Source organism: Heloderma suspectum, chromosome 3 (assembly GCF_057233095.1).
Source record: "Heloderma suspectum isolate Gila_16-S chromosome 3, 16-S_ref, whole genome shotgun sequence".
NCBI lineage: Eukaryota > Metazoa > Chordata > Lepidosauria > Squamata > Helodermatidae > Heloderma > Heloderma suspectum.
The window spans coordinates 299994958-300019598 of record NC_139460.1 but is presented as its reverse complement, the minus strand read 5'-3'; the positions used below and the strand labels follow the sequence as shown (position 1 = coordinate 300019598).

At 43.2% G+C, this 24641-nt stretch overlaps 1 protein-coding gene across 22 annotated transcripts in view; it reads right to left on the bottom strand.

Annotated features, from left to right (window-relative positions):
* Nucleotides 1–1084: 1084 nt before the first annotated feature.
* Nucleotides 1085–24641, bottom strand: part of LOC146351500 (uncharacterized) — a 77567-nt gene continuing 54010 nt past the window's right edge. For 2 of the 22 annotated variants that reach the window (XM_084847430.1, XM_084847427.1), the window contains exons 2-4: nucleotides 9166–9762; nucleotides 5563–5886; nucleotides 1085–3298 (exon numbers count right to left, since the gene is read on the bottom strand). In XM_084847430.1, coding sequence (XP_084703556.1) covers nucleotides 3282–3298; nucleotides 5563–5886; nucleotides 9166–9762 — 938 coding nt within the window. In that variant the 3' untranslated portion in view covers nucleotides 1085–3281. Of the gene's footprint in view, nucleotides 3299–3451; nucleotides 5887–9165; nucleotides 9763–10111; nucleotides 10160–11251; nucleotides 11430–13653; nucleotides 13716–24641 lie in introns of those variants that run through there. The other 20 variants (XM_084847425.1, XM_084847436.1, XM_084847428.1 and 17 more) reach the window with 20 other exon arrangements.

Here is a 24641-nt window from a genome sequence, read left to right as displayed (position 1 = left end):
AACTTACTTTGGCAGCAACAAGATCTGCTGCAACAGCAACCTTGATTAGCCCTAGAAAGAATACCCCAGTTGCCAGGATTCCTAGGAATTGTAGTCTGGGTCTTAGTAAGGATGCTGAGGACTTGGGAAACTACACTTCTAGGAGTCTTGGCACCCACAATACTGCTGCAGGGCCTAAGGAAGGCCACAGCAGCAGCCCTTCTCTTTTCTGCTGCCAGCCTGGACATTTCATCAGGAAATTATGAGCTTTGAAGCAGTTTAGGCTCACTTTGTAATTAGCCCATAATTTCTGAACTGCAGAATTTCATGCTCTGAATTCCCCAATTCTGGACCTCAGCTGCATCACTCATTCACAAAGTTGCCTAGGAACTGACAGGTCCACAACCTATTCCCAGGTCAGTTAGGGAAGCTGCTCACCTTAAAATACTGAAGCTAGGAAGGAGGGCTTTTAAATCAATAAGGCTTACTGATTTTAACATAAATTAGTATAAATAAAACAATCAGAACATAAAGTAATTAGAGAACTAAATTTTTAAAGTGGAAAGAAGAAATATAGTTTGTCCCAAATGTTTACTCAGAGTTGGGCTGCTTACACTAAAGAAAAAGGCTGCATCCCCCCATTCTGGAGCCTTTCTGCGTTTACCACGGGCTCCCAAACAGTGACCATGTGATTGCTGAGAGGGGAAGCTTTTAATTTTCAAGGTTCCATACAACTCAATGAAACAGTGCCATCTAGTGGCTGTTTTAATCCCATAACATTCCAAGTTTAAAAGGTAGTTCATTAGTTCCCCATCTTTTTGAGATGAAATAACCAGGAAATACCTTTGGATGTGCCCTGGAAGTTGACGGCATCATGATAAGGACCCATGGACTTCTGTGAGTGAGCAATCCTAATAGCAGGATAAAAGCTCCACGTGAAGGAGCCGTTGGTTGTTTTAAAAGTAAAAATAAAAGTTTGAAATTGATCTTTTGTTGTTATGACCAATGAAGCACTATTCTTGGGAGGACTGCCTTCAGTCTTCAATTCAAGCGAATAGGGTGGGGGGGTTCAAAAGGAAGGAGAAGGAATGAAGAGGGGAAGGATAATGTGGGAGATCAACTCAAACATCTGTTTAATAGACAAGAGTATAAGATTGTTGAATAGAAAGATCAAATGCAGATTTTTGAAGAATCAACACTATTACAATCAAAACATTCTAAAAAGACATTCCGTAAGCAATTAAATGGACCTAAGGAATGTAGATGATTGAAACTTATCCATTTAACATAATAATTCTAATAAAACTATTGATTTGGATCCTAAAATAAGTTAACTTGAGGAAGTTCACAGAACAAAATATCCCATCTCCTCCTCCGCCCTGCTGCCACTTGTACCCCCGAAAAACCTCTCTGGAGGTTCAGGGAGCCCCCCTGTGCAATGGTGTATGGAGGTCTGCTGATTCCCCCCTTCCCCAGCTGCTCCCCTGCACCCCATTTCACATGGTTCAGGAGGACCCACCAGAGATGCTTTTGGGGATGGACAGGGAGGAGGGGATGGGAAATTTTCCTTCCATGAGCCTCTTTAAAGTCACAGGTCCAAGCCCATAATATGCACAGAAATGAACAGTACATATTTTAGACAAATTAGGGAGCTTAGGCAAGGAAAGGTTCCTCCTGTGCAAGCACCGGGTCATTACTGACCCCTAGAGGGACGCCGCTTACGCTGGCGTTTTCATGGCAGACTGTAGCGGGGTGGTTTGCCATTGCCTTCCCCAGTCGTGACTACCTTTCCCGCAGCAAGCTGGGTACTTATTTTACCGACCTCGGAAGGATGGAGGGCTGAGTCGACCTGAGCCGACTACCTGAGACCCAGCTTCCGCTGGGATCGAACTCAGGTCGTGGGGAGAGTTTCAGTTGCAATACTGCCGCCTACCACTCTGCGCCACATGAGGCTCTTTAGGAAAGGAGACACAGACAAAACAGGAGCTAAGGGAAGGGAATCTGAGGCAGAGCTAGGTGGGAAGGCTAGGAAAGAAGGAGGGAGGAAAGGGCAGAGGGTGTGAAGTCAGAAAGGGACTGAACAGCTGATGCAGCAGATACAGAAAAGGGGGATTAGGGAAGGAGGACTCAAGAAAGCAGGGGCCATGAGAAGAAAAGCAGACGAAAGCCATATGGGAACAGGTAAGGGACACTGGGCAGGACTCACCCTCCTACTCAGGCAGAAACTAGGCCATGTGCCTCTGTTAGGGATGGATAGATCGGTCAATTTCAATTTTACTTGGTTTCTCATTTTTCCAGGCATAAGGTCAGTTTCTCTTGAACTTTGAGAATTTTTTTTAAAAAACGAATGAAAAGTTGCATGCATTTTTGTGCACATTTCTCCCAATATGTGCACTTTCCATGCCGTTTTGCCTAATTTCCACAGATTTTGCAAGCAGTTTTCCTAATATGATGCATTTTGAAACATTATTGTCAGCATTATAGTATGCATTGAAGAACTTCATTGCAAAATCCAGAGAAGTGAGAATTTCAAAGGCTGACCAAGTTTCCGTTTGGGTATTGGTTCAAAAGTGCAAAATTAGGAAACTTGACATTAGCGTGCAAACCACAGTGATTTGTCCCCCGTCCCCTGGGTCCATAAATTTATATGCAGGAGGTTCCTTGAGAGCATACTCAGGCAATGCAATAATCCCAGCAGAAGTTGTTTGGGGCTGCAGCTGGGTCACAGCTCTGTGAGCAGCAGCCCTCTCAGAACCCCAGCAGAGCTCCATCACCCAGAGCCTTGTAAGTGGGACTGACTTTCAACCATGACCAGTACAGCTCTGGGGAATATTAGTGTGTGAACAAGAATTGAACCAAGTATTAAACAATAGCAACGTAAACTCAGATTTAAAGGTAGCAACATTCTAAAGTCATAATTTCAGTTTATAATTTTTATGCCAGGTTAGCCCCATTAACATATATACATCAAAGCATCAACATATACACAAAAATGCAATCATTTTGTGCAAAGGTACCACAAAGATACTGCAGTTCTGCTAAAAAGTAACACAGTCATGACACTATCTTAAAAAAAAAGAATCAAGTATCTAAAGGAGGGGAATGCTTTTGAGATCCCTCCGGTCTGCCTTTATCTATCAGTGACGTTCACTAAGGAAGAATGAAAGAAATTGCCTTTAGGAGCTTTCACCTACACCTCCAATCATACTTCTTTCTCTTTAGGACGATTTTGTCTTGTACAGAGAGATGAATAAATGTGGATCCAGTCCAAAAGACTTGTCCTTCCAGCGAAGCCTCAGTGCTCACACTTTAATAAGACCTTTCAAGGAAATAATTGTAAACCATAGCACAATATCTTTGTTTAAATAGACGTTTTCAGCAAAATCACATCTTCGAATCTGTCACAGACACCTCTCTTGTTGCCCACCAGGCTCTCTGTCTCTCCTGGTTTTTATTTTATTTCTTAAGATTTGGGGTAATTATTATTTTTTAACTGGGAGGCTGCAACGCAAAGTGCTTCCCTCCAGTGTCATCTTGGGTTCAAAATAGTGGTTTTGTAGTTTAGAGCTCAGACCCCACTTCTGTTTTGTAAGTTTCTTGGGCAAGTTAGTTTTAGCCTCACCAGCCTCCCTAGTGGGAAATGAGAGATTTGGGACTGACCATGCCCTCCATGGCAGCTATTTCATGAATGGCTCCCCCATGGCAGCCATTTTGTGTGAGTGCCCACAACTCTCTCTCAAAATGCCAGATGTGCCCACTGACCCAAAAAGGTTAGCAACTCCTGCCTTATTCAGCCAACATATCCAGCCAGCTTGACCCATCCAACCCTGAAGATGTGAATGCATGCTGGCTCTGTCCAGAAGCTGTATTCAGAGATTCACTGCACCCAATTAGAAGTGCTTGAGGGTGAGAGTGGGGGCAAGCCCATTGGTCCCACTCCCTCCATCAGGCCCTTGTCACCCAGCCCCGCAGCCCTCCATGCTTTTGTAGGGTAATATCTGCAGTGGGGAGCCTACTCCATTCATATCAGCTCCCTGTGCATGTTCGGAGCCTACATCACTGGTCAAAACATTCAGCCTCCAACACATGTAGTTCTGTCCTTCTTCCCTTTTAACCTCACAACAACCCTGTGATATGGGCTAGGCTGAGAGATGGTGAGTGGCTTAATGTCACCTAATGAGCTTCATGGCTGAGTGGTGATTCGAACCTGGATCTTCTCAGTCCAACACTCCAACCACTATACCACATTGACCAGGTTCAGATGATCAGCAGGGAAAACAATGCAGTATGGGTTGTTTCCCCCAGCCCTGTATGTCCCACTTGCATGACCAGCATTTACCTAATTACCCACACTGTGTCAAGGGTCACCGTGTCATCCAAACCCAGCACACGATGTGGCGGGGCTGGTTTCTAACCCACCCCACAACCCATAGCTTGTAGTAGGGGTAATTAGGTAAATGCCAGTCATGCCAGCAGCAGGCGGGGGAATAATCCATACTGCATTGTTCCCCCCACTAATTGTTCAAACCCGGCCTTTGGTTTTCCTATTAATGAGAAACTGATTTGAAAAGTACAGTGATGGCAGGACTGACAAAAATGAGGAAAATGTGGGAGGCCATTGTCAAAACAGGGTTACCCTTAAAATGAGCCTTTAGGGCACACTACAATTGGTCATAATGAGAACTAGATATCTAGTGTAAAAAATATCATAATTTGATTGCAGGCTTCTCACTTTGGGGCTGTTAGAATGTTCTGTGCTTGCTAGACTAATGATAATATTATAAGAACTGGCCCCTGCTAGTTCTACAGTTTAGAACTCTAATAATACATCTGAGATTGTGCAATAGAGAAAAATGTGAAAATATTAGTTGCGGCATAAATATGAGTACGTGTGATCTGAAAAACAAGGCAGAAAATCTGCTGAATTAAATAAGAGAACTTGCATCAGAATTTGACAACTGTTGAGTATTTTATTCCCATTTGTATTAATCTTTTATTTTAATTTTTATTAGTCAGGGTATAACAGAAACCCTGAAAATACAGAATCGGTGGTTTCATCAGCCACCAGGCCATTCTGAGAGGCATTCAAGATCTGAAGCCAAATTTCATCATCTTCAGAGAGGTGAACCAACGCTGACCCAGAAACCTGACAAACACTCTGTGGGGGCTGCCTCACACTAGACACCTGCAGAATTCTTTGGCCGTTGTGGAAAAACGCAGCCCTCAGAGATTTGCTGGAAACGCTCAGGTGATAACTGAAAGAATAGATGCCTCCAATGTTGGCAGTAAATATACCCGAATCAGCATGATATGCTTCATTTTCGTTCAGAAAAACCTTCTCAAATCTCACCGGGGATCCTGGTGATGGGAAGCTTCTCCTTTTCTGAAGACCAGCTGAAAATGCTGTGGGTTCAACTGCTTCACAGTCCCCCTTTTGCCCCTTTTGTCCTTTTCCTCCTGGAAGTCCAGTTAGCCCCACTTTTCCAGGAGCCCCCACTTTCCCCTGTATCCCTGGATCTCCTTTTATACCAGGAACCCCTTGAATCCCTGGCAGCCCTGCCAACCCTTTCACTCCCTTCTTACCTGCTAGGCCTCTTTCTCCTTTCTCTCCAGGACCGCCTTTCAGTCCAGTGTCACCTTTTGGACCTGATTCTCCATACTCCCCTTTGTCTCCCTTCAGTCCCTGAAGGCCTATGGGGCCTGCAATCCCAGCATCCCCTTTGTCACCTTTGTTGCCTTTTGGACAAGAAGGATGATTACAGCTACCATGTTCTTCTGTCTGACCCTGGAGTGCTGGTTCACCTATATCAGCCTTGGATCTGGAATCCCCCCTTTCTGCTGTCATCTCTTGTCCAACGTCTACCAAAAATCGCAGTTGTCCTTTCCTTCTAGCAAGCCTCAGCACATCTAAAAGCAAAGAGAAGCACATCTTCATCCATCAGAAAGAAATTCAATGAAACATCTCAGTCTAACATACTCAGCAAAAGTAGGTTAAGCTCAAGTATAACAACACCATGTTTACACACACACACACACACACACACACACACGCAAACACTGGACCAGACTAAATACGATGTTAATTGTGTGAGTACAATTAATCTGCATATTTTAAAAAATGTAAATAGCAACAATTGAAGGACAGCATCAACAGGACCACGGGAGGTGGGCAGGGAGAGTTTAACCCACCCACCCACCATCATGATTCCAAAGCTGCTATTTGCATTGGGAGGAAAGCTTCCATTGGCAGCTGCTCTTACATTATTTAAAACTTGCACATTAATTACATTCACACAATTTATGTCATTTTTTTTTTTGGCCAGACACTGTGATCCTGGAATAAAATCTGGTCTACACATGGGGTAGAATGTGGTAGAAATGAATTGATAGACTCCTTCAATGGTACGATAGATGATATCACTTTAAACTGAAGATGGGAGATAGAATTTTTGAATGCTCCTCTTTATTGGAGGAGGAGGAGGAGGAGGAAGAGAAGAAGAAGGAGAAGGAGAAGGAGAAGGAGAAACAATTCCCTGCAAATGGAACACTAGCCCAGCAGGGAAAAAGCTGATCTAGAACCTTGTGCTCTCTGCATACCCTTGTTATCTGTGCATAGCCTTAGTGGATATCCCTAAATTTTACTGATGCTCATGAATCTTGATTTATTTACCAGTAGAGACACTGCTTTCTGACATGGTACTTTACCCTTGTCAGGACTATGATTGGCCAAACACAAGGGTGTATCCAAGATGGTTTATGTGCAGAAGGAAAAGGTATAGAGTAAGGGATGCTCTGGTGTGCCTTCAAATGAGCCATTTACAGCTCATTGTGGTGAATTATATACCCCTCTAGGAAGGATTGTACTTTTCTTAATTACTGCACAGGAGGTGCCTCACACATTCGTATTCCACACTGAACTAAGCATCACCTAAGCTGTGAAACAAAATAGGAAATGCCAGGAAATGAATCCTCCAGCTTTTTCACATGAGGCTTAAACTAAACTATCGCGTCTCTTGTGCTGTTCACATTAATAGTGGGGCTGCAACCCAATTAAGAAAACTTTAATGTAGTAATCATATCAGTTTTAGTGAATTTATCCATTGTAACTGCATGCAAATTTAATCAATTAGAAATGGAACATCATGAATGAATCTACTTGACTGCTCACACTTTGGAATATAATCAAACACCTTCCCTTAACAATTGTATCATGAAATGAATTCTCTGTTCACTCAAATGTTTTTTTAATGGTTAAATATAAAATGTATATATATGGATCAAGAAGCATTGGCCCATCTAGCCCAGTATTGTCAGCACCGATCTGCAGCAGCTCTTCAGGGTTTCAGACTGGAGCCTTTGCCTGCCCTACCCGAAGATGGGATCTTCTGCATGCAAACATGTGCTCTACCACTGACTTACGCCCCCCCCCCTTAGATGACACTTTCCATCTGCAGTTTTTATAAGTACTTTTATCAAACTGAATGTCTTTTTAGTCGATTAAAAGTTAAAGATTAATCAATTCAACAGTGCAACCCTCGTTCATGGTGTTCATGCAGAAGGGAGGCATTTGAGATGAAAGTGAACATTCTGGCCACTGTAGATTTTACAGTCTTGTTACAAACCTGGCTGAATCAAGAGTCACTTTGAGCTTCATCCATGATTGAAAACAGCCCTACAGCAAAATCCTATGAGCCACTGCAACAAGGACTGATGTGGCAACTAAGCATGGCAACATGTAGTGCTCCAAACTGACTTTGCATCACTGATACAGCAGCATGCACAGACTTACACTACTGTGGCACCAATGACCAGCCTCACCAAATGTGTTATGGCAGCCAAGAAGAAAGCTATTCTGCTGTACAGCAATGGGCAAAGAAATGTGGGTATGAGATTGCAAGAAACAATGCATGCTTTGGGCTATCATGGAGCTGGCTGCATTAGTGCAACCCTGCCTATTTCTGTAAGCATTTATCAAGGGATTCAGATTGATAAGCAACATGGATGTACCAGAGCATAAGGTTGAGGGGCATGAAGATGCACCCAATTAAATTCCCCTCGGGAAGATTTGGTGCATGGCTTTGGTCACGCTCAGGGTCTGACTGACTGCCATATTGGGAAGATCAGAAAGGTATTTTCTCCTCGCCAAATCTGCCCATTGTGACAGGCCCATCAGCTGTGGTCAGACTCAAGCTATGAGTCTTCTGAGAACTAGGGTGACCAGGTGTTCTACATTACAAAACACAGTCCTCCATTTGAAGTGCTGTCAGAGGATAGTTCTCTGTTTAAAGGTGTCCTTTATTTGAAGGACTGTCCAGTTCAAGTCAAGTTTAAAGAGAAAAAACCTGAAGAAGGGAGAGCATGAGCCTTGACGTTGCCCATCAGCAGTTAAAACCTGGACAGCAGACTGAGGATGCACACAGCTCACCTGGTCACAGTCTTCCCCAATAGGGTGAGATGTATTGTGTGTCTATTCAAATTATAGTATTTACTTCTAAATCTGCACCTATACATATAACTTAGCATATGCAATTTTTCTGCAATCTTATATCCGCTTTGTCCTCTCTTTTCCCAATTTGTAACTGGCCACCCTACTGAGAACTGGACTAGGAACTGTCCCCTAATCCACTGGATTGTTGTTGTTGTTGTTTTGTTTTTTGCTAAGGTGAGCAAGCTTTCTTTCAGAGGATCTTGGTTGCTGTCACTGATCTTCTCACTGAGAAATTCCAAGGGACCTTGAAGTTTCCCAGGACACTATTTCAAAGCCACTCATTCATTTTGGTTTCCTCATGCTGTAATTGCACCATGCCAAATCATGCTGTACTGTTGCAGGTACATCGTGGGCTCAACAGAATGTCTGGGCTTATTATAAAGTTGCAAACACTATGCTACCGAATACAGCCGGATTATGAGACATGCGATCCAACAGCTGGACACAATGAGGCAAGGACAACCCACAGCTTCCTGGGAGTCCAGAGTTCTGCACATTGGCGTTTTGTTCAGCCACGAGGGACACAATTCGTTCATTTACCACCACTGAGTATCTTTTTACTTCATTGCACAGAGAATTTGGATTTGGGGGTATTTTCAGTATGATACTGATCCGCTTGTTTTTAATTAGAAAATAAATGAATGGTGTTCATTAAAAAAAGATTTTGGCATCCCAAAGGCATTAAGTGATAAAATTACCCGCATTCTCTTTTTCACCTCCGTCTCTCTTTTGTCCTTCAGCTCCTGGAATTTTACAGAAGCGGTGTCTCTCGGTATCAGTGCTGTTTTCCTTTGGTGTATTTGAGAAGGCAGGAGCTAAACGATCACCGAATGCATTGCCTTTGTTAGCTCCAGGAAATGGCTTAAAACTACTACTACTGTTTTCATCCACAGAACCACCTATTCCTGGGTAGGTATGCACCATGTTTCCAGCACTGAACAATTCTAAAGTCATCTGTTGTGTGGATCCAATGGTAGTGGTGGCCATTGGTTCCAGAAGGTTCTTATTTACCACTCCATCTGCCCCCATAGAGAAAGGGGTTGCCTGAGATGTTACGGCAATCTGGGAACTTGCTCGACTCCCACCATCTGTGACTGGATCAATTTCATTTGTCTCTGGGTCCTGAGCAGGGGGAACAGTGGATGCTTGTTTAGGGTCTACAGTTTCAGTAGCACTGCTGAGTGACTTTGCTGTGAATAGCTGGTAGGGAGCAAAGCTAAAGATGGTTGTCATTCCCACAGGACCCCAGACGATACTAGAGACCAGAGCTTGGATTAGGAGGATGGAAAGCATGCCTGAAACGTACAGAAATAAATACATAAAAAGAAATGAATGTGACTGATGTAAATTTATGTTATAAGCTGCAAATGAAAAATAATGCTGTGTACCCAGGTTTATACCAATTCAGGGCTACGCTAATTCATAGGGCTTACATTATGGTAAGAATGTGGGGTTGGACTTGATGGTCTTATAGGCCCCTTCCAACCCTACTATTCTACTATTCTATTCTATGAATAATAGCCTTCAGCCAAACAAGAATCAGGTAATGCCATGGTCACAGTGCCAAACTTGGACTCGGATGCCGCAGTTCTAATCCTGCCCAGCCATGAAGCTCACTGGACCACCCTTCTTAGCCTAACTTACCCCACAAGGTTGTTGTGCAGAATAAATTGGATGGTCCCCTTGAGCACCCTGGAGAAAGGGGTAGGACACAAATATGAATGTTTCTGAATTAGGGATGGGTAAGAAATTTGTTTGGTTTGCATTTCAATACAAACTTGCCTAATTCGTACTTTCTAAACTTTAACCAGAATACAGATAGTCATCGAAATCTGTACTTTTCCAGAGTTTTTAATGAAGTTTGCAAAAAAAGTGTTAAAAATGCATATGTTTGAAAAAGGTGTGCACAAAAAAGTGTACCTTTGAAACGATGAATACAAAAAACTGTGTATATTTGGAGAAATGCACACAAAAATGCTTTATTCATGGAAAAATCACATGCAAAAATGTGTACATTTGAAAAAGTGCACACCCTAGGCATAATCCAATGGTGTCCTTGTGCACATGTCCAGCCCTGCTGTTTCCAGTCCGCAAGCAGCACTTGCACTTGCAGAACAACAATGTAGCACTTCAGAAGGCAAGCCCTGAAAGAGCGAAAACACTCGTTTCTGGAAAGGGCAGGTTGGTGGAGCTCCATAAGGAAATGGCAAGGCTGGCCAGGTGCAGACCAGAATCAGTGGGGTTGGCCGAGTGTGCACAGACACCATTGGATTCTGTCCCAAAGTGTGGATATTTATTTAAAAATGCATACCAAAATGCCTATATTTTGAAAAATGCACAGAGAAATACATACAAATTTTCATGCAGCCTCAAAAAACTTTGCAATCCAATTTGGAAACAGGACTGAACAAACCTAGTAGTGGAAAAATGAGAAACTGAGTGAAATAGAACTTGACAGATTTACCCATGCCTAGTCTGAATAGGGCTACATATCTGAAACACATAAGGCAAAGCAAAGAAGGTTGAACATATATGCCTGATTGGCCATTATTAAATACATTTTATGCAAGTAAAGGGGGAGAAAGAGTGACTATGTAAGGTTTGTTGCTGCTTAACATATATTGAGAGCCAGTGATCTGTTTGATACTGTACTGAACACATATGTGTCACAGAATTTCTATCCAAAGGGGATGCAGTCTGTAAACAGGGCAAAGTTAGAGGGAGAGGGAAGGAAAGCTGATGAAAAAAATCATTTTTGAAAAAAACTGGGAACAGATGAGTTACCAGGTAACAGAAGGCTTGCAAAAGAGTATGGTGTATTTTAATGGTTAAGAACCTGGCCTACAAGAGCTGGAAATCCCTGGTTCAGATGTCAGTCCAGCCATCAGGTCTCTGGGTAGCCTTAACTTTCCATCTCAGGCTCCATCAGTCATGTGGGGATGATCATAATGCATCTCAACTACTGTGTTAGATAGAGATGTGAAAATCTGTCAATTTCGCTTTCTCACATTCAGTTAAAAAAAAACACCTCAAGTTCTTTCCCAAATACGAAGAATTTCATGAATTTTGGTAACCTGCTCCCCTCCCTTACCTTATCCCTATCCCCAGGCAATACTGCTTTAACACTTTTCCCCCAGCTGGCTCACTTCAGCTGTAGCAAGTGACTGGGTATGGAGAATTTCTGCCTGGACACATCCACACCCCCACCATGATGGTCAATGTCAAGATGAAAAACCAAAAATGGGTCATGGAGCCTAATTCCTAAGCAAGCAAAATATGTGAGACTGAATAAAGTTGTGTGTTGAACTGCAGTTCCCATAATTCCCATCCATTGACCATGCTGGCTGGGAATTATGGGATTAAAGTCCAGCACATCTGGAGGGTGCCAGGTTGGTGAAAGCTGATCTATAGAAATGACAGAGTCGCACCGGCTATCTGGCTTTTGGTTTCCTTAGACCTTTTCCTTTTTCTCAGTGTCTATAGGCTCAGCTGCCATCAGCCTTCTGTGGGGCCACAGGTATTTATCAGGCAGTTGGGGGGGGGGGATGGTGTTGAAAAATCATTTTTATCAGGCAGTTGGGGGATGTTGAAAAATCATCTTTCTTTTAATTTACAAACTTTTATACTTCTGTGTTCCTAGAGGAGTCCCCTAATTGTGTAGAAAGAAACCACTACCTGGTTTTTCAATGACCCTGTTTAATAACTCAAGAGCCATGCCCAGCATTCTGTTCACACAGTGGCCAACCAGCTGCCCATGGGAAACCCACAAGTAGGACATGAGTGCAATAGCATCATCCCAGGAACTGGAATACAAAGGCATAGCCACTGATAGCCTCCATGAATTTGTCTAATCTCCTTTTAAAGCCATCCAAATTGCTGGCCATCACTATGTCTTGTGGTAGTGAATTCCATAGTTTAACTAGGTGCTGTGTGAAGAAGTATGTCCTTTTACCTTCCCTGAATCTCCAACCATTCAGCTTCAGGGGAGGACCCTGTGTTCTAGTATTATGAGAGAGGGAGAAAAATGTCTCCCTGTCCACTTTGTACACTCCCCTTACTCACCTTTTTCTGAGCAGAACAGTCCCAGATGTTGTAATCTCTCCTCCAAACTGAGAGCCACTCAGTTAGCTCTTAGAGGGAATGATTAGTATATAGATGAATATATAGACCCAGAGAGATATACAGACACATGAGAGTTTTTTATATGTGCTTCCTTCCAATCCTACTTTAAAGGCATCTAAGCTAGTGGCCATCACCAAAACTTGCACAAGTGAAAATTGCACAATGCACAAATAACTTATGGAATCACTGCCCCAAGATGTGGTGATGGCCATTAACTCTGATGGCTTCCCAAAAATTAGTTATTTGTTTAATATAAGTAAATACTGCTTATCTTTTTTTTAAGCAATAACAATTGAACAAATTCATGGGAGATAATTCTACCAACTACAAGCCATGCTAGCTAAAAAAAATTTTAAAACACACACAAAAAATTGTGCATTATTTTTGAATGTTTTTTTCGTAAAATATGCATTTTGTTTGCATTTTACCATATAATATACCATTGTGGTTGCATTTTATCGTAAAATGCACACTTTCATTTGCATTGTATCCTAAAATACATATTTATACACATTTTGGTATGTTTTTTCAGCCAAGAACATCATTGCAAAATGCAGAGAAGTGTGAAGACAGAAGAATAACTGCCTTCTGATCCATATATTTGTCTGGGAAGTGCTGATCAGGTCAGTTTGCTGAAAAATGCAAACTGAATGAAATCCTCAAACGTCCCTTGTTCAGAGGCAATGAGCTAAAGAGGGAAATAAACAACCCAGGGACTGAGAAAACAAACCATGGTTTGTTCAATCATCTGCCGGACAAACCCTGAATAGGGCAATAAACCATGGTTTAAACAAACCATGGATTAGCATTATGTGCAAACTGAGCCAGAATGTCTCTGAACACTAGATGCTATAGACAAACAAGCAGGGAGAAATGCTGCCTTCATAATCTGCTTGTCAGTTTCTCAGACGCATTGTGCTAAGCACTGTTGGAAACTGAATGAACTAGATGGACCTTGGGTTTAATTCTGCAATGCTCCTATTTACAGAAACAAAATAATTTTGAATTACAGGGAGGGGAATGGTTAGTAAAGGCAAGTAGTAAATTCATAAAGAACATTTTACCTGAAAGGAGTCTTCAGATATACAAGAGTATCTCAATACATCCATGGCACTGAAAAGGGAAACTGAACTGACTTAAATACTAAAATCATGAACAAAGGCCACATATTGTGTGCAATAAAGAAAAGCATTGAGGAGGAGAGTAGCCACTCTCCGCTATAAATAATCACTTCCTAGAAAGGCTGTGGAGGACACTGGTTTGTTCTTTGTTGTATCCTCAGAAATAAAACTTGTTCTTAATTATTTCTATTGTGGTGTATGAAATGATATGTTCATTCACCAAACTGGTGATTACTTCCAATACCTGTTATTCAGAGTAATAGTGGGGAAATTGTATTCTTCCTCTCTTTTTTTAAAGAATTTGGGCGGCAATCCTATGTGTGTTTAGAGAGGAAAAAATCCTACAATTCCTTAACAGTTGTAGGACCTTTTTCTGTCTAAACATGCATAGAATTGTGCCTTAAATGTTTTTAAGGACTAGATCTCTAGAAATGTTAAAAAGCCAAACCATATGCTACATTAAAACATTTTCAACTGATGTGCTTGGAACTGGTCCATGTCTCTTTGCATAGAAAAAGCTGCCACAGGAGGACTCAATCCAGATTGGTACCATAAAATAGGGTAAAGGTTTACAAAACAAAAACAAAAAACCCCATCCCTGAAGCTGCTACTTGCCCTCAAAGGTGCTATTCAGGAGTAAACAGCAAGTTTTCATGGGAAAGTGGCATGGAAGAAGGGTTACAACCTTCTCTTCCACCACACTCCACAGTCTAGACTGGAGGACCACACAGCTGCTTTATCTCTGAACAAAGAGACATGGCCCAAGTTCTCAGCACATTAGACAAACATTTTTGGCTAAAAGTATTGCAAGGGAGAGAGAGGAAGGCCAGGATCTCTTCTTGATCATCCCAGAGTGCAGGACACAGAATAATGGGCTCAAGTTACAGGAAGCCACATGGCAACTGAACATCAGGAAAAACTTCCAGACTGTTAGAGCAGTACGACAATGGAACCAATTACCTAGGGAGATAGTGGGCTCTCCCACACTGGAGGCATGCAAGATGAAGCTGGACAGCCATCTGTCAGGGATGCTTTGACTTGGATTCCTGCATTGAGCAGGGGGTTGGACTTGATGGTCTTATAGGCCCCTTCCAACCCTACTATTCTATAATTCTATGATTCTATGATTCTCTGAGGAAGGAGGGAGACAGATCAGATGGGAAAATGCTCAACTGTGAAAATATAGCACAGAATTAATTACGTATTGCCAAAAAAGAGGACAAAAGAGAATATAGGGTTGTACAAAAATGCAACTTTAGAAAGAATTGCTATAATTTAAATAGGGGTAAAGTACATCTTACCAGAGTGGGGAAGACTGTGCTGACCAGGTGTTCACTGTTGATAGGAAACTTCAAGGCTTCTGCTCTCCCTTCTTATGTTTTTTTCTCTTTAAACCTGACTTTGACTGGACAGCCCTTCATATGTAGGACTTCATCAAGAGGAGCATCCTCTGACAGACCTTCAAATAGAGGACTGTCCTCTGTAAAGTAGGACACCTGACCACCCCATGACAGCATTCAAGGTCTAATTAAGGAAAAGCAAGTGACCTCTGCATCTTTTATCATTCTATCTGTCCTACACAAGGAACTTGTGGTAGCAACGTGAAGCTTTACAGGAACTAAAGAAAAAAAGAAAGCATCTCTAGAATTGTATTTCTTAATGATGTCCAATGAACCTTCAGCTATTAATCTTGAGTCTCAGGGACCTATAGAACCACAGAATCAGAAGGGGCCATTTAATCCGCCCATCCCTACCTGTGACTATTAGGAAGTTTTCCCTGATTTTCAACTGAAATCTGCCTCCCTGTAACTTAAACCCGTTATTTCATGTTCCACAGTCTCAGATGATAGAGGACAGGTTGCAGCCCCCTTCTGTGTGACAACCCCTTAGGTTACTGAAAAGTGTGATCTCCCCCCTCCCTTCAGTCTTTTTTTCTTAAGGCTGAACACACCCAGTTCCTTCCATCTTTCCTTGCAGAACTTCGTTTCTAGTCCCCCAACCATCTTCGTTGCCCTTCTCTGAACTCATTTCAATTCATCTGAATCCTTCTTAAAAAGTGGTGTCTGAAAATGGACTTGGTTTTCAAGATGAGGTCTGTCAAGTGCAAAGTAGAGTGGAACTATTACTTCCAATGATTTTGAAATTATACTTCTATTGATACTACCTAAAATTGCATTTGCCTTTTTTGCAGCCACATCACACTGCTGACACATATTCAGCATGTGATTGACTACACCTCCAAGATCCTTGTCACACATACTATAGCCAAGCCAAGTATCCCTGTGCTTTTGCTTTCTTTTTTCTAAATAAACTTCTCTGTTAAATTTCATTTTGCTATTTTCTGCCTGTTTTCCATCAGATTTCTGATATTTCCAGAATTCAGTGCCAACAAAACTGTATCCCAAAATTCTTTCATTTCATATTTCCCATAGTAATAGGCAAAGGGAAGTAAGGACTGCTTGATGGCCTCAAAAGAATTAACAACCAATGCAAGAATGAATTAAATCAGTAGCAGCAGCAACTTCTACTGTTAATACAGGTTTAGCACATTGCGGTTATCTTCTAGACCACTAGAGAGCAGTAGTAGACCATCTATTATTTTTCTTCTCTGCTTCACATTCTAGGCTTTTTTGAAACTGTAGGCATTAAGTGTAGGGCAGATAAAGAACTTATGATAGGGATAACTGCATCCTACGGAAAGAAAACCAACACTTTGGGGATTCAGAGTCAGATTTTACATATCTGTAAAGTTAGATTTACTCAGAGCAGCACCTCACTTTATGTGGCAGTCATGGTTTCCCACACAAAAATCTTCCGTGAGAATAAGTGGGTAGCATCCAACAGTGCCCTACCACTGGCAACCAGCACTGTCATTCCTGGTCCATGCGCAGCCGGCCCGGCCAGCAGCAGCACACATATGGCCCCTCCTTCTGGCAGCAGTGATGTAGTTTCTGGAAAGGCCAAGTAGCTCCTTCCAGAAAGGAGCATTTCTGGTCATTTGGAGCTTGCCCCCAGAAGCGCTACATCAGCCACACACACACCAGGACTGGCAGTGATGGCCACTAGCGGCAGGATACCGTTGGATCCTACCCACAGACACCCAAGCACACATATCCATGCACCTGGGAGCTCCGCAGAAGCATCAGGGAGACTTGTCCTAACCAGTTTCCAGAGGGCTACCCATATTGATCTGTTGCAGCAAAAACAAGATAAGAGTCTTCTGGCAATTGAAAGACTAACACATTTATTATGGTGTAGGTTTTTGTGGACTTGAATGCATGAAGTGTTATCCTAAGTTGCAGGTATATATACACCCCAATCACATGTGAATATTGACCATGGATAATGAAAGAAATTAGAAGTAAACAACATTCTACTAGACCAGCTCCTCCTGGAAAGAATACAAGCTTTGGAGTTTCATAGGGTCCTTTGTCAGCCATTTTAGCATAAAGAGAACCTTATTCAACCATATGTCCTAAAAGGCATTCCAAGTATAACTAGATAAAATTAGATAAGTCCTGGCAAAAGGACTTATGCTTATATGGGTTCAGTGAGAAGGAACAACATGGGAAGAACACAGTGGATTTGAATAACAAGGAGCTTTAGAAAACTGGAGCAAAATTGTTTTCTGTATACCCGCATTCACTACTTCCTTGGAGCAGAAGCAAAACACAGTAATAATCTTCTCCCCCAAACACAGCACTCCTATGACAGACCCTGTGATTATAAAAATAATTACAACAGAAAGAAACAATACTTCTTCAGTTTGAAAATCATGCTTATTTTCTCTTATACATTCCAAATCTTTACCCTGAACATCCTTGAATGAACTGGTAACGGGGTGGCCATGTACTCTGGTTCCTCTTCAGGCTGTATAAACCTTTTGTCTTTTACTAAAGATTTCCATGGGCAGGGTGGCCGCGTCCTCTATTTGAAGGCAGCCTCTACTTTAATACCTCATAATACTGATGAGCTGTAGGACACTGTTGTGTTCAGGCAGAATGAACTGACTGCACACTGTCCCCTTAAGTACAACCCAGCTTCCAGACTCTTGGTTACCTCTCTCCCCTTAGACTAGCAAAGAACCCTTTGCAGACCTGAGTTTAAGAGCACCACCATGAAACTGTCTCTCCCCTAGAACTCTATTAATATTCCCATTAGTTACCAACACCTGTGGAACTTAAATTCAGGAGTCCACCTGTTGTTGTTAATCTCCACTTACGTAGAAAGAACTGAAAAAGAGACTTCCTCAAAGCCAGCCAGCAAGTCTGTGGCAGGAAACTTTGAAATAAGGAGCCACATTTCAGATGATCCTCTAGACCGCAGGTGAGCAACAAGCAGCCCACAGGCTGCATGCAGTGGTGCCACCCAAATCACTGAATTGCCACCAGGTTGCTGCCGGCACTGAATTTGCATTCCCTCCTGGAGCTTGAGAATGTGGCTTTTTGCCACTCCTGCCACCACTGAAATTAGATGGCAATTAAAAGTGGTGATTTTGGAGGCAGGGGTGTGTGGCCCTGGTGGGTTTGAGGGGTCAGAAATTGGCCCATGGACCCCCTGAAGTTGCCCAACCCTGCCCCACAATGATTGTTTGGAGGATCAGGAATGAGTAGCAACATGTCTTGGACTCGTGTACCATCCTTTCCTTTCCCCACACATGGGGAAAAATCAGAAGCTTCCACTTCTAGTTAGCAACAAACCACGCTGCCATTTTATCCAAATGTAGCAAATTGTGGTTCACTCAAACTATAGTTGGCCCTCAAACCAAGATCTGAAATCACAATTTGATCCTGGTTTGGGGACATGCTATAGTTGGTACAAACCATAGTTTGCTTCCATTTGAACATACGGACAAGCTATGGTGTGCCACAGACTAGAAGCTAATCCCTTTTTGTATGAAGGGAAAGGGAAAGGGAGGAAGGAGTGTGTGAGTCTGAGGCTCACCACTGTTCATTCCTATTAAAATAATAGACTACCATGTGATGCCAGAATTGAGCCAATGAGTCTACAGCAGAATGGACGCATTTCATAGTTGCAGTCAGAAGCAGCAAGCCAGCTATATCAAAATCCTTTCCACACACCACAAACTTACATGTGGTGTGGTGTTTTGCTGTTCCTCATTAAGAGAAGGTAAATATCAAAATGCCTTTAAGGGAGTGGTTTTCCAACTATGGTCAGAGAAACCCTGGGGCTCCACTGAAACTTGTAAGAAGAAGATCAACACTTTATTTCTTACATTTATATTCTGCCTGTCTTCCAGGATAGAATTCAAGGTGGCATACATCAGGAGCCCATGAGATCTCCCATCCAGGCACTGAGGTTGCTTTATCATGGGCTATCAGGCTATGCAGCTGGGCTTAGTACAGGTGAACAAGTTTCTATTTTTTTTAAAAAAAAGATGTTCACCATTTTTGATACTCCATTGCAATACATCGTGTCAGGGGTGGAGTGAGCAATTTTTCAGGCTGTACGAGGAAACGCTAGGACCATCACACCTGGCCATGTCATAGAATCCACTGGAGATCTATGGCAGCAGTTCCCCACAATCAGTATGAAAATTGTTCCTTAAAAATACTGGTTTGATAGGCAGCAGCCTTCCAGAAAACTCACTTATCCAGGGACAGCCAGCCAAACAACACACTGTCAGCCACCTTCTTGCTTGGGAAGACCAATCTTCAGGGCTGACGTCAAAGGTAGGCATGGTCAGGCACCTGCCAAGGGCCCACGCCCCAGCAGGGGCCCACTGACAAAAGCTGCTTGCTCCTCCTTTTCACCATTGCAACCTGCTTGTTCATCCACCTCTCACTCTGGCCCAGACAACAGTGGTGGTGGGAAGGGGGAGCAGTAGATGCCACTGCCTACTTGCTCACTCTCTCTCTCTGCCTGTCAAAGAAGGAGGTGGTAACAATGATGAGAAAGAGGATGAGGAGGAGCAGTAACTGCTGGTGGCAATGGTGGTGAGAAGGTAGGCTCACTGAGGGAATGACCCCATTGAAGGTGTTTTATCCAAGGGCTCTCCGAAACATGGAGCCAGCACTGCTTATCATAATTTGTGCTGCGTATGTATGAACTCAGAAGAATCTCATACAAATGCAATCAATATTTATATTTTAAAACCTATTTCTTTATTCTCCTTAGTTGTTCGCGTCCACATGCGCTGAAGCAACTACCTAATGAAACAACACTACACAGTAAAACTCATCCAGCAGATGGCAGCATTACACTGTGAGGCACTATTTTGCAGTGAAGAAGGCAACTGAATGATACTTTCAAAGCAACCACCACCATGCTTATTATTCTATATGCATAATGTGGATCTATTTTAATACCACATAAGACATTCCATCTGGCATTATGAAGACTAATTTGTCTTAGGAGTCACAAGCTCCACTGATTTATACATTTGTTTTGTCCTGCTCCATTACACCGCAAGGCTGATCAGCATAGACTTAGCACATGCTTGTACAGCATATTTTCCACAAAAATATAGAAAGCCTTAAAGTAAAATAATGTCCCTGGGTTTCCCCCCTTTTTCTCACTAGAATAACCTGTCGAGATGTAGCAAAAATGAGCTATTAACCACAAGAGAATGTGGCTGAATTAACCATTAGGCTACAAGCCAAATAAGATGTGACGGTAGAATCATAGAATAGTAGGGTTGGAAGGGGCCTACAAGCCCAATGAGTCCAACCCCCTGCTCAGTGCAGGAATACAAGTCAAAGCATCCCTGACAAGTGGCTGTCCAGCCTCACCTTGAATGCCTCCAGTGTGGGAGAGCCCACCTCCTCCCTAGGTAATTGGTTCCTTTGTCGTATTGCTCTAACAGTCAGGAAGTTTTTCCTCATGTTCAGCTGGACTCTGGCTTCCTGTAACTTGAGCCCATTATTCCATGTCATGCACTCTGGGATGATTGAGAAGAGATCCTGGCCTTCCTCTCTGTGATAGCCTTTCAAGTACTTGAAGGGCACTATCTTATCTCCTATCTCCCCTCAGTCTTCTCAAGGCTAAACATGCCGAGCTCTTTCAGTCTCTCCTCATAGGGCTTTGTTTCCAGTCCCCTGATCATCTTCGTTGCCTTCTTCTGAACCCTCTCCAGTTTGTCTGCATCCTTCTTAAAGTGCGGTGCCCAGAACTGGACACAGTACTCAAGATGAGGTCTAACCAGTGCTGAGTAGAGGGGATCTAGTACTTCAAGGGATTGAGAAACTATACTTCTATTAATGCAGCCCAAAATAGCATTTGCCTTTTTTTGCAGCCACATCGCATTGTTGACTCATATTCAGCTTGTGATCTACAACAATAGTATATCTGTGTACTTAAACCCAGATCTGATGCAATCATATAAGCCCTGTTCAGGGTTTCAGAATGCTGGTAAAGTAAACCTGCTAGGATGGGCGGGGTACATTAGCTCCCACCTTCCTCTGTCACACATTCCACTGCCCTCAACACATAAGAGGGCAACTTTCTGAAGGGGAACGTCTCCTGTATCCATGGAGGCTCTCCACATGATTTCAAACCTTGTGAAATCATATTTTGAAATTGTGTGGAGAACTTCCAAGTCATGCTCCACCTATACAGGACAACAGAAATGGCAAGGGAGGGAGATCGGGTTAGCACACTCCCCCTCTGTGCACATTTACCTGCATTCTCAATGCCTAAATAGGGCTACACAATGCAGGGGATGAAAGTACAATGGTAAAGAACAAAAGGCAATTGTGTGTGAGGAGTGCAGATCCCTCCCTCCCCCACCACAGCTTGCCTCTCCGCAGCCCCTCGGCCTAGTGGGGGTGAGGACACAATTGCGGGAATAAAAGGGGAATGTGGGTGAGGAGTTCGCATCCCTCCCTCTTACTGCCTGTGGCTTACCTCCCTACATCCCCTCTCCAGAGTCACTGTTCTCCCAGCTGAGGGGTTGATACTGGAAGTAAGACCTGCTGAGAGAAAAAGACTAGGGGAGAGGAGTTACTGGGGGGATAAACAAGGTGACAGGGGGAAGGTTCAGTTCACTATTCAGTTCCCTTCAACTATGCCCCTCTTTTGCTCCTTAAAGTAGCCCCTGCCCTGCTTTCTACATGGTTGCAGTAGGTCATGGCTTAAACACCTACAACCGTTACCATCACATCTAGTTTGGTCCCAAGTTTTGATATACTGCAGAATAAAGTCCCAGCCAAATTAGGAGTTTGTCTGGAAGATAATTCCCTGAGAGGGCATCTTAAATTCATGTATCCCTCTCCTGCCCTCTAGGTGAGGCTCTTTATTTATTACACATGTTGCCTATGTGCCATGGGCTCTCTAGCCCATGAAAGCTTATGGCACAATAGGGTAGAGCTGAGCAGACTTTTTTTCAGAAACCATTTTTCCGGGGGGGGGGGTGTCTGAGATTTCCCTTTTTCTCACTCCCCTAGAAAAAGGTCACTTTGCAAAATTTTCTCTGAATATTCTCCACCATTTTTTGGTGGCAGTTGCCATTTCCCTCCCCACATCACAATACTCCAGAATGATGCTAGATCCAAAATATTGTGGAAGATGCAAAATGTCCCTCTTCTACAAAAAGAATATCCTTTGCATATCATTGATTACAACATACACCAGGCATCGATATTTTCCAAAAGATTCTGTCCTTCACAGACATAAGGAAGATGTTAACAAAAAAAAAAACCTCTATATCCCTTTCATGTCTGACTTCCATCCAGCAACTCCAGAGTCCCAACTTTCACCTGGCTGTTAAGGAGAGCTACCCACTGGTAGCCAATTGACAAGGCCTTGCAAAAGTTATCAGCAACTCTCCTTCCATTGCCTTCTACGAACATCCACATCTGCAAATGCTACTGGGGTGAGAGCTGAAATAAAACCACCTCTCAATAATCCTGGGTCACATCATTGTGAATCCAGTCACTATTTCACCTGCACCCACCTTAGCAAAGCAGTTACCTTTAAAAGAAGAAAAACTGTAAGACCTATTTCATTAAACAGAACATAACCTGCAAATCTAACAACGAAATAAACATTATTGAATGCAAACACCATGGATGCCGCATCTGGTATGTTAGGGAAAAGCAACAAGAAAACTTTGTACACAATTTAGAAACTAGAAATCAGCAATCTTGACCCAAAGAATTCAACAACACATTTCAAAACATTTTAATTTTGATGGGCACAATGACGGTGACTTGAAAATATTTCCTATCAACCAACCATCAAATCCAGGGATATTAGGACAAGGACAGAACTGCTGGATGGGGAAAGCAATCCTGTGTCCCCTAGACAGCACATGGGGAGCCATAGGATTTTTCAGATGCCTGGATCCAAGGCCAGAAACAGTGCTCTGACCTCAGACCCAGGAGTCTGAGCTTCCTGCCCTGTTGTCAGAGCCCAGCTTCAGCCCTGCAATGGGCCTTGTAGGTTATAGCCAGGATTTGATTAGAAGCCTGAAAGTGTTTGGGCCTATTCTGCCCAATGTCAGAATAGACATTCCAGCCTCTGGAATGTCAGAATCCATGTAAGTTTTAACTCTGTCATTGTTCCCAGAGCAGAGCAGAGCCAGGGGGAGTCAACCAACTCACTGCTGGTTTGGTCTTGGCAGGCAGGGAGGCTGGAAGCTGTCCGGGAGAACCTGACAGAGGCAGGGTGGGGTTTGCAGAAGGGTCACCCAGGTTGAAGCATCAATGCTGGAGGGCTGAGCAGTGAAGCCCTGTTTAGACAGGGGCCTTGCTGAAAAGCTAAAGGTCCTTGTCGGTCAAGGGATCCGGAGAGGGTGTCTTACAGTCATGCCTTCCCTTTTAAGCTGATGCAAGGCTGAAGAGCCTTTGCTAAGCACTTCTCGTCTTCATTGCCTGAAGCCTTCTCTGTTTGGATCCATTATCGTCTGGGCTTTTGGAGACACTTTGCACATGGACTCTCCCTTATTTGGAACTTTGGATTGCGAAAGACTTGCTATGAAAAGTACTGTGAGGCTTTTCATAGACTCCAACTCTCATTTGTTGTGGATTACATGTCTTTGTTCGTCATCAGGTCAGCATACTGGCAGGCTGGGTTTGATCTACGACTTTCCGCTGCCTGGATATATGCAGTGTGGAGTTACCAAAGCAAAAGTGGTGGCACGGAACTCCTTGCGTGTCTGGGTTTACCCTTCCCTTGATCTTGATAGGCCTCAACCATGTAGCCTGGAGTTACCAACAAAAGATTCAAAGTTGGACTCTCTATGGGTGTGATTTTGTTTAGGCCTTTCAAGAATGTATCCCTTGATTGCCTGATGCGGTCATTCCAGGAATCATTCCTATTCCTTGCCCAGTGTTGGAACCCCATGTATGGATTGCCTGGGTTAGATATTCCAGGAATCCCGAGTCCCTTCCCTTGTGCTCAGAACTGTAGAGATGGCAACAGGGAAACCATGTTGATGAGGATCTCATCACAGTAGTAGTATTTAGCTTTGGACTATTCTGGAATTACATCGAGCCTATAGGTACTGACCACCAGCTATGTGATTTCTGAAGAGTGTAACCATTAAACTTTTGCCGTGGGACTTCCTGCAATAAAGAAACCTCACTGATTTGGGTGTCTGGTGACAGATTGCCTGAGCGTATGTGCTGGGGGGATCGGGAAACCTGACAGCCATCCCTCAGCCCCTGGAAGCCGCTGTGGAGAGAACCACACTGGCTGCCTCTACAAGCTCGTAAATGTGAGCTCAGAGAAGAGGCAAGGAGGGCATGCCAGTGGACAGGGAGGCGAGGGGCAGCTTATGCTGTATCCCCAGCCCCCTTCCCTTCCCCTCCCCAACACCTGAGCAAAAATGCCTGCCTTAGCTAAATTGCAAAACAGGAGGCACAGTGCACCTCCTACTCCGTTTTGGATACTCATAAGCATCTGAGTTTGGAAGTTCTTGAGTATGCAGAGAGGATCCGATAGGATTGCACCCTCATAGACTCAAGAGC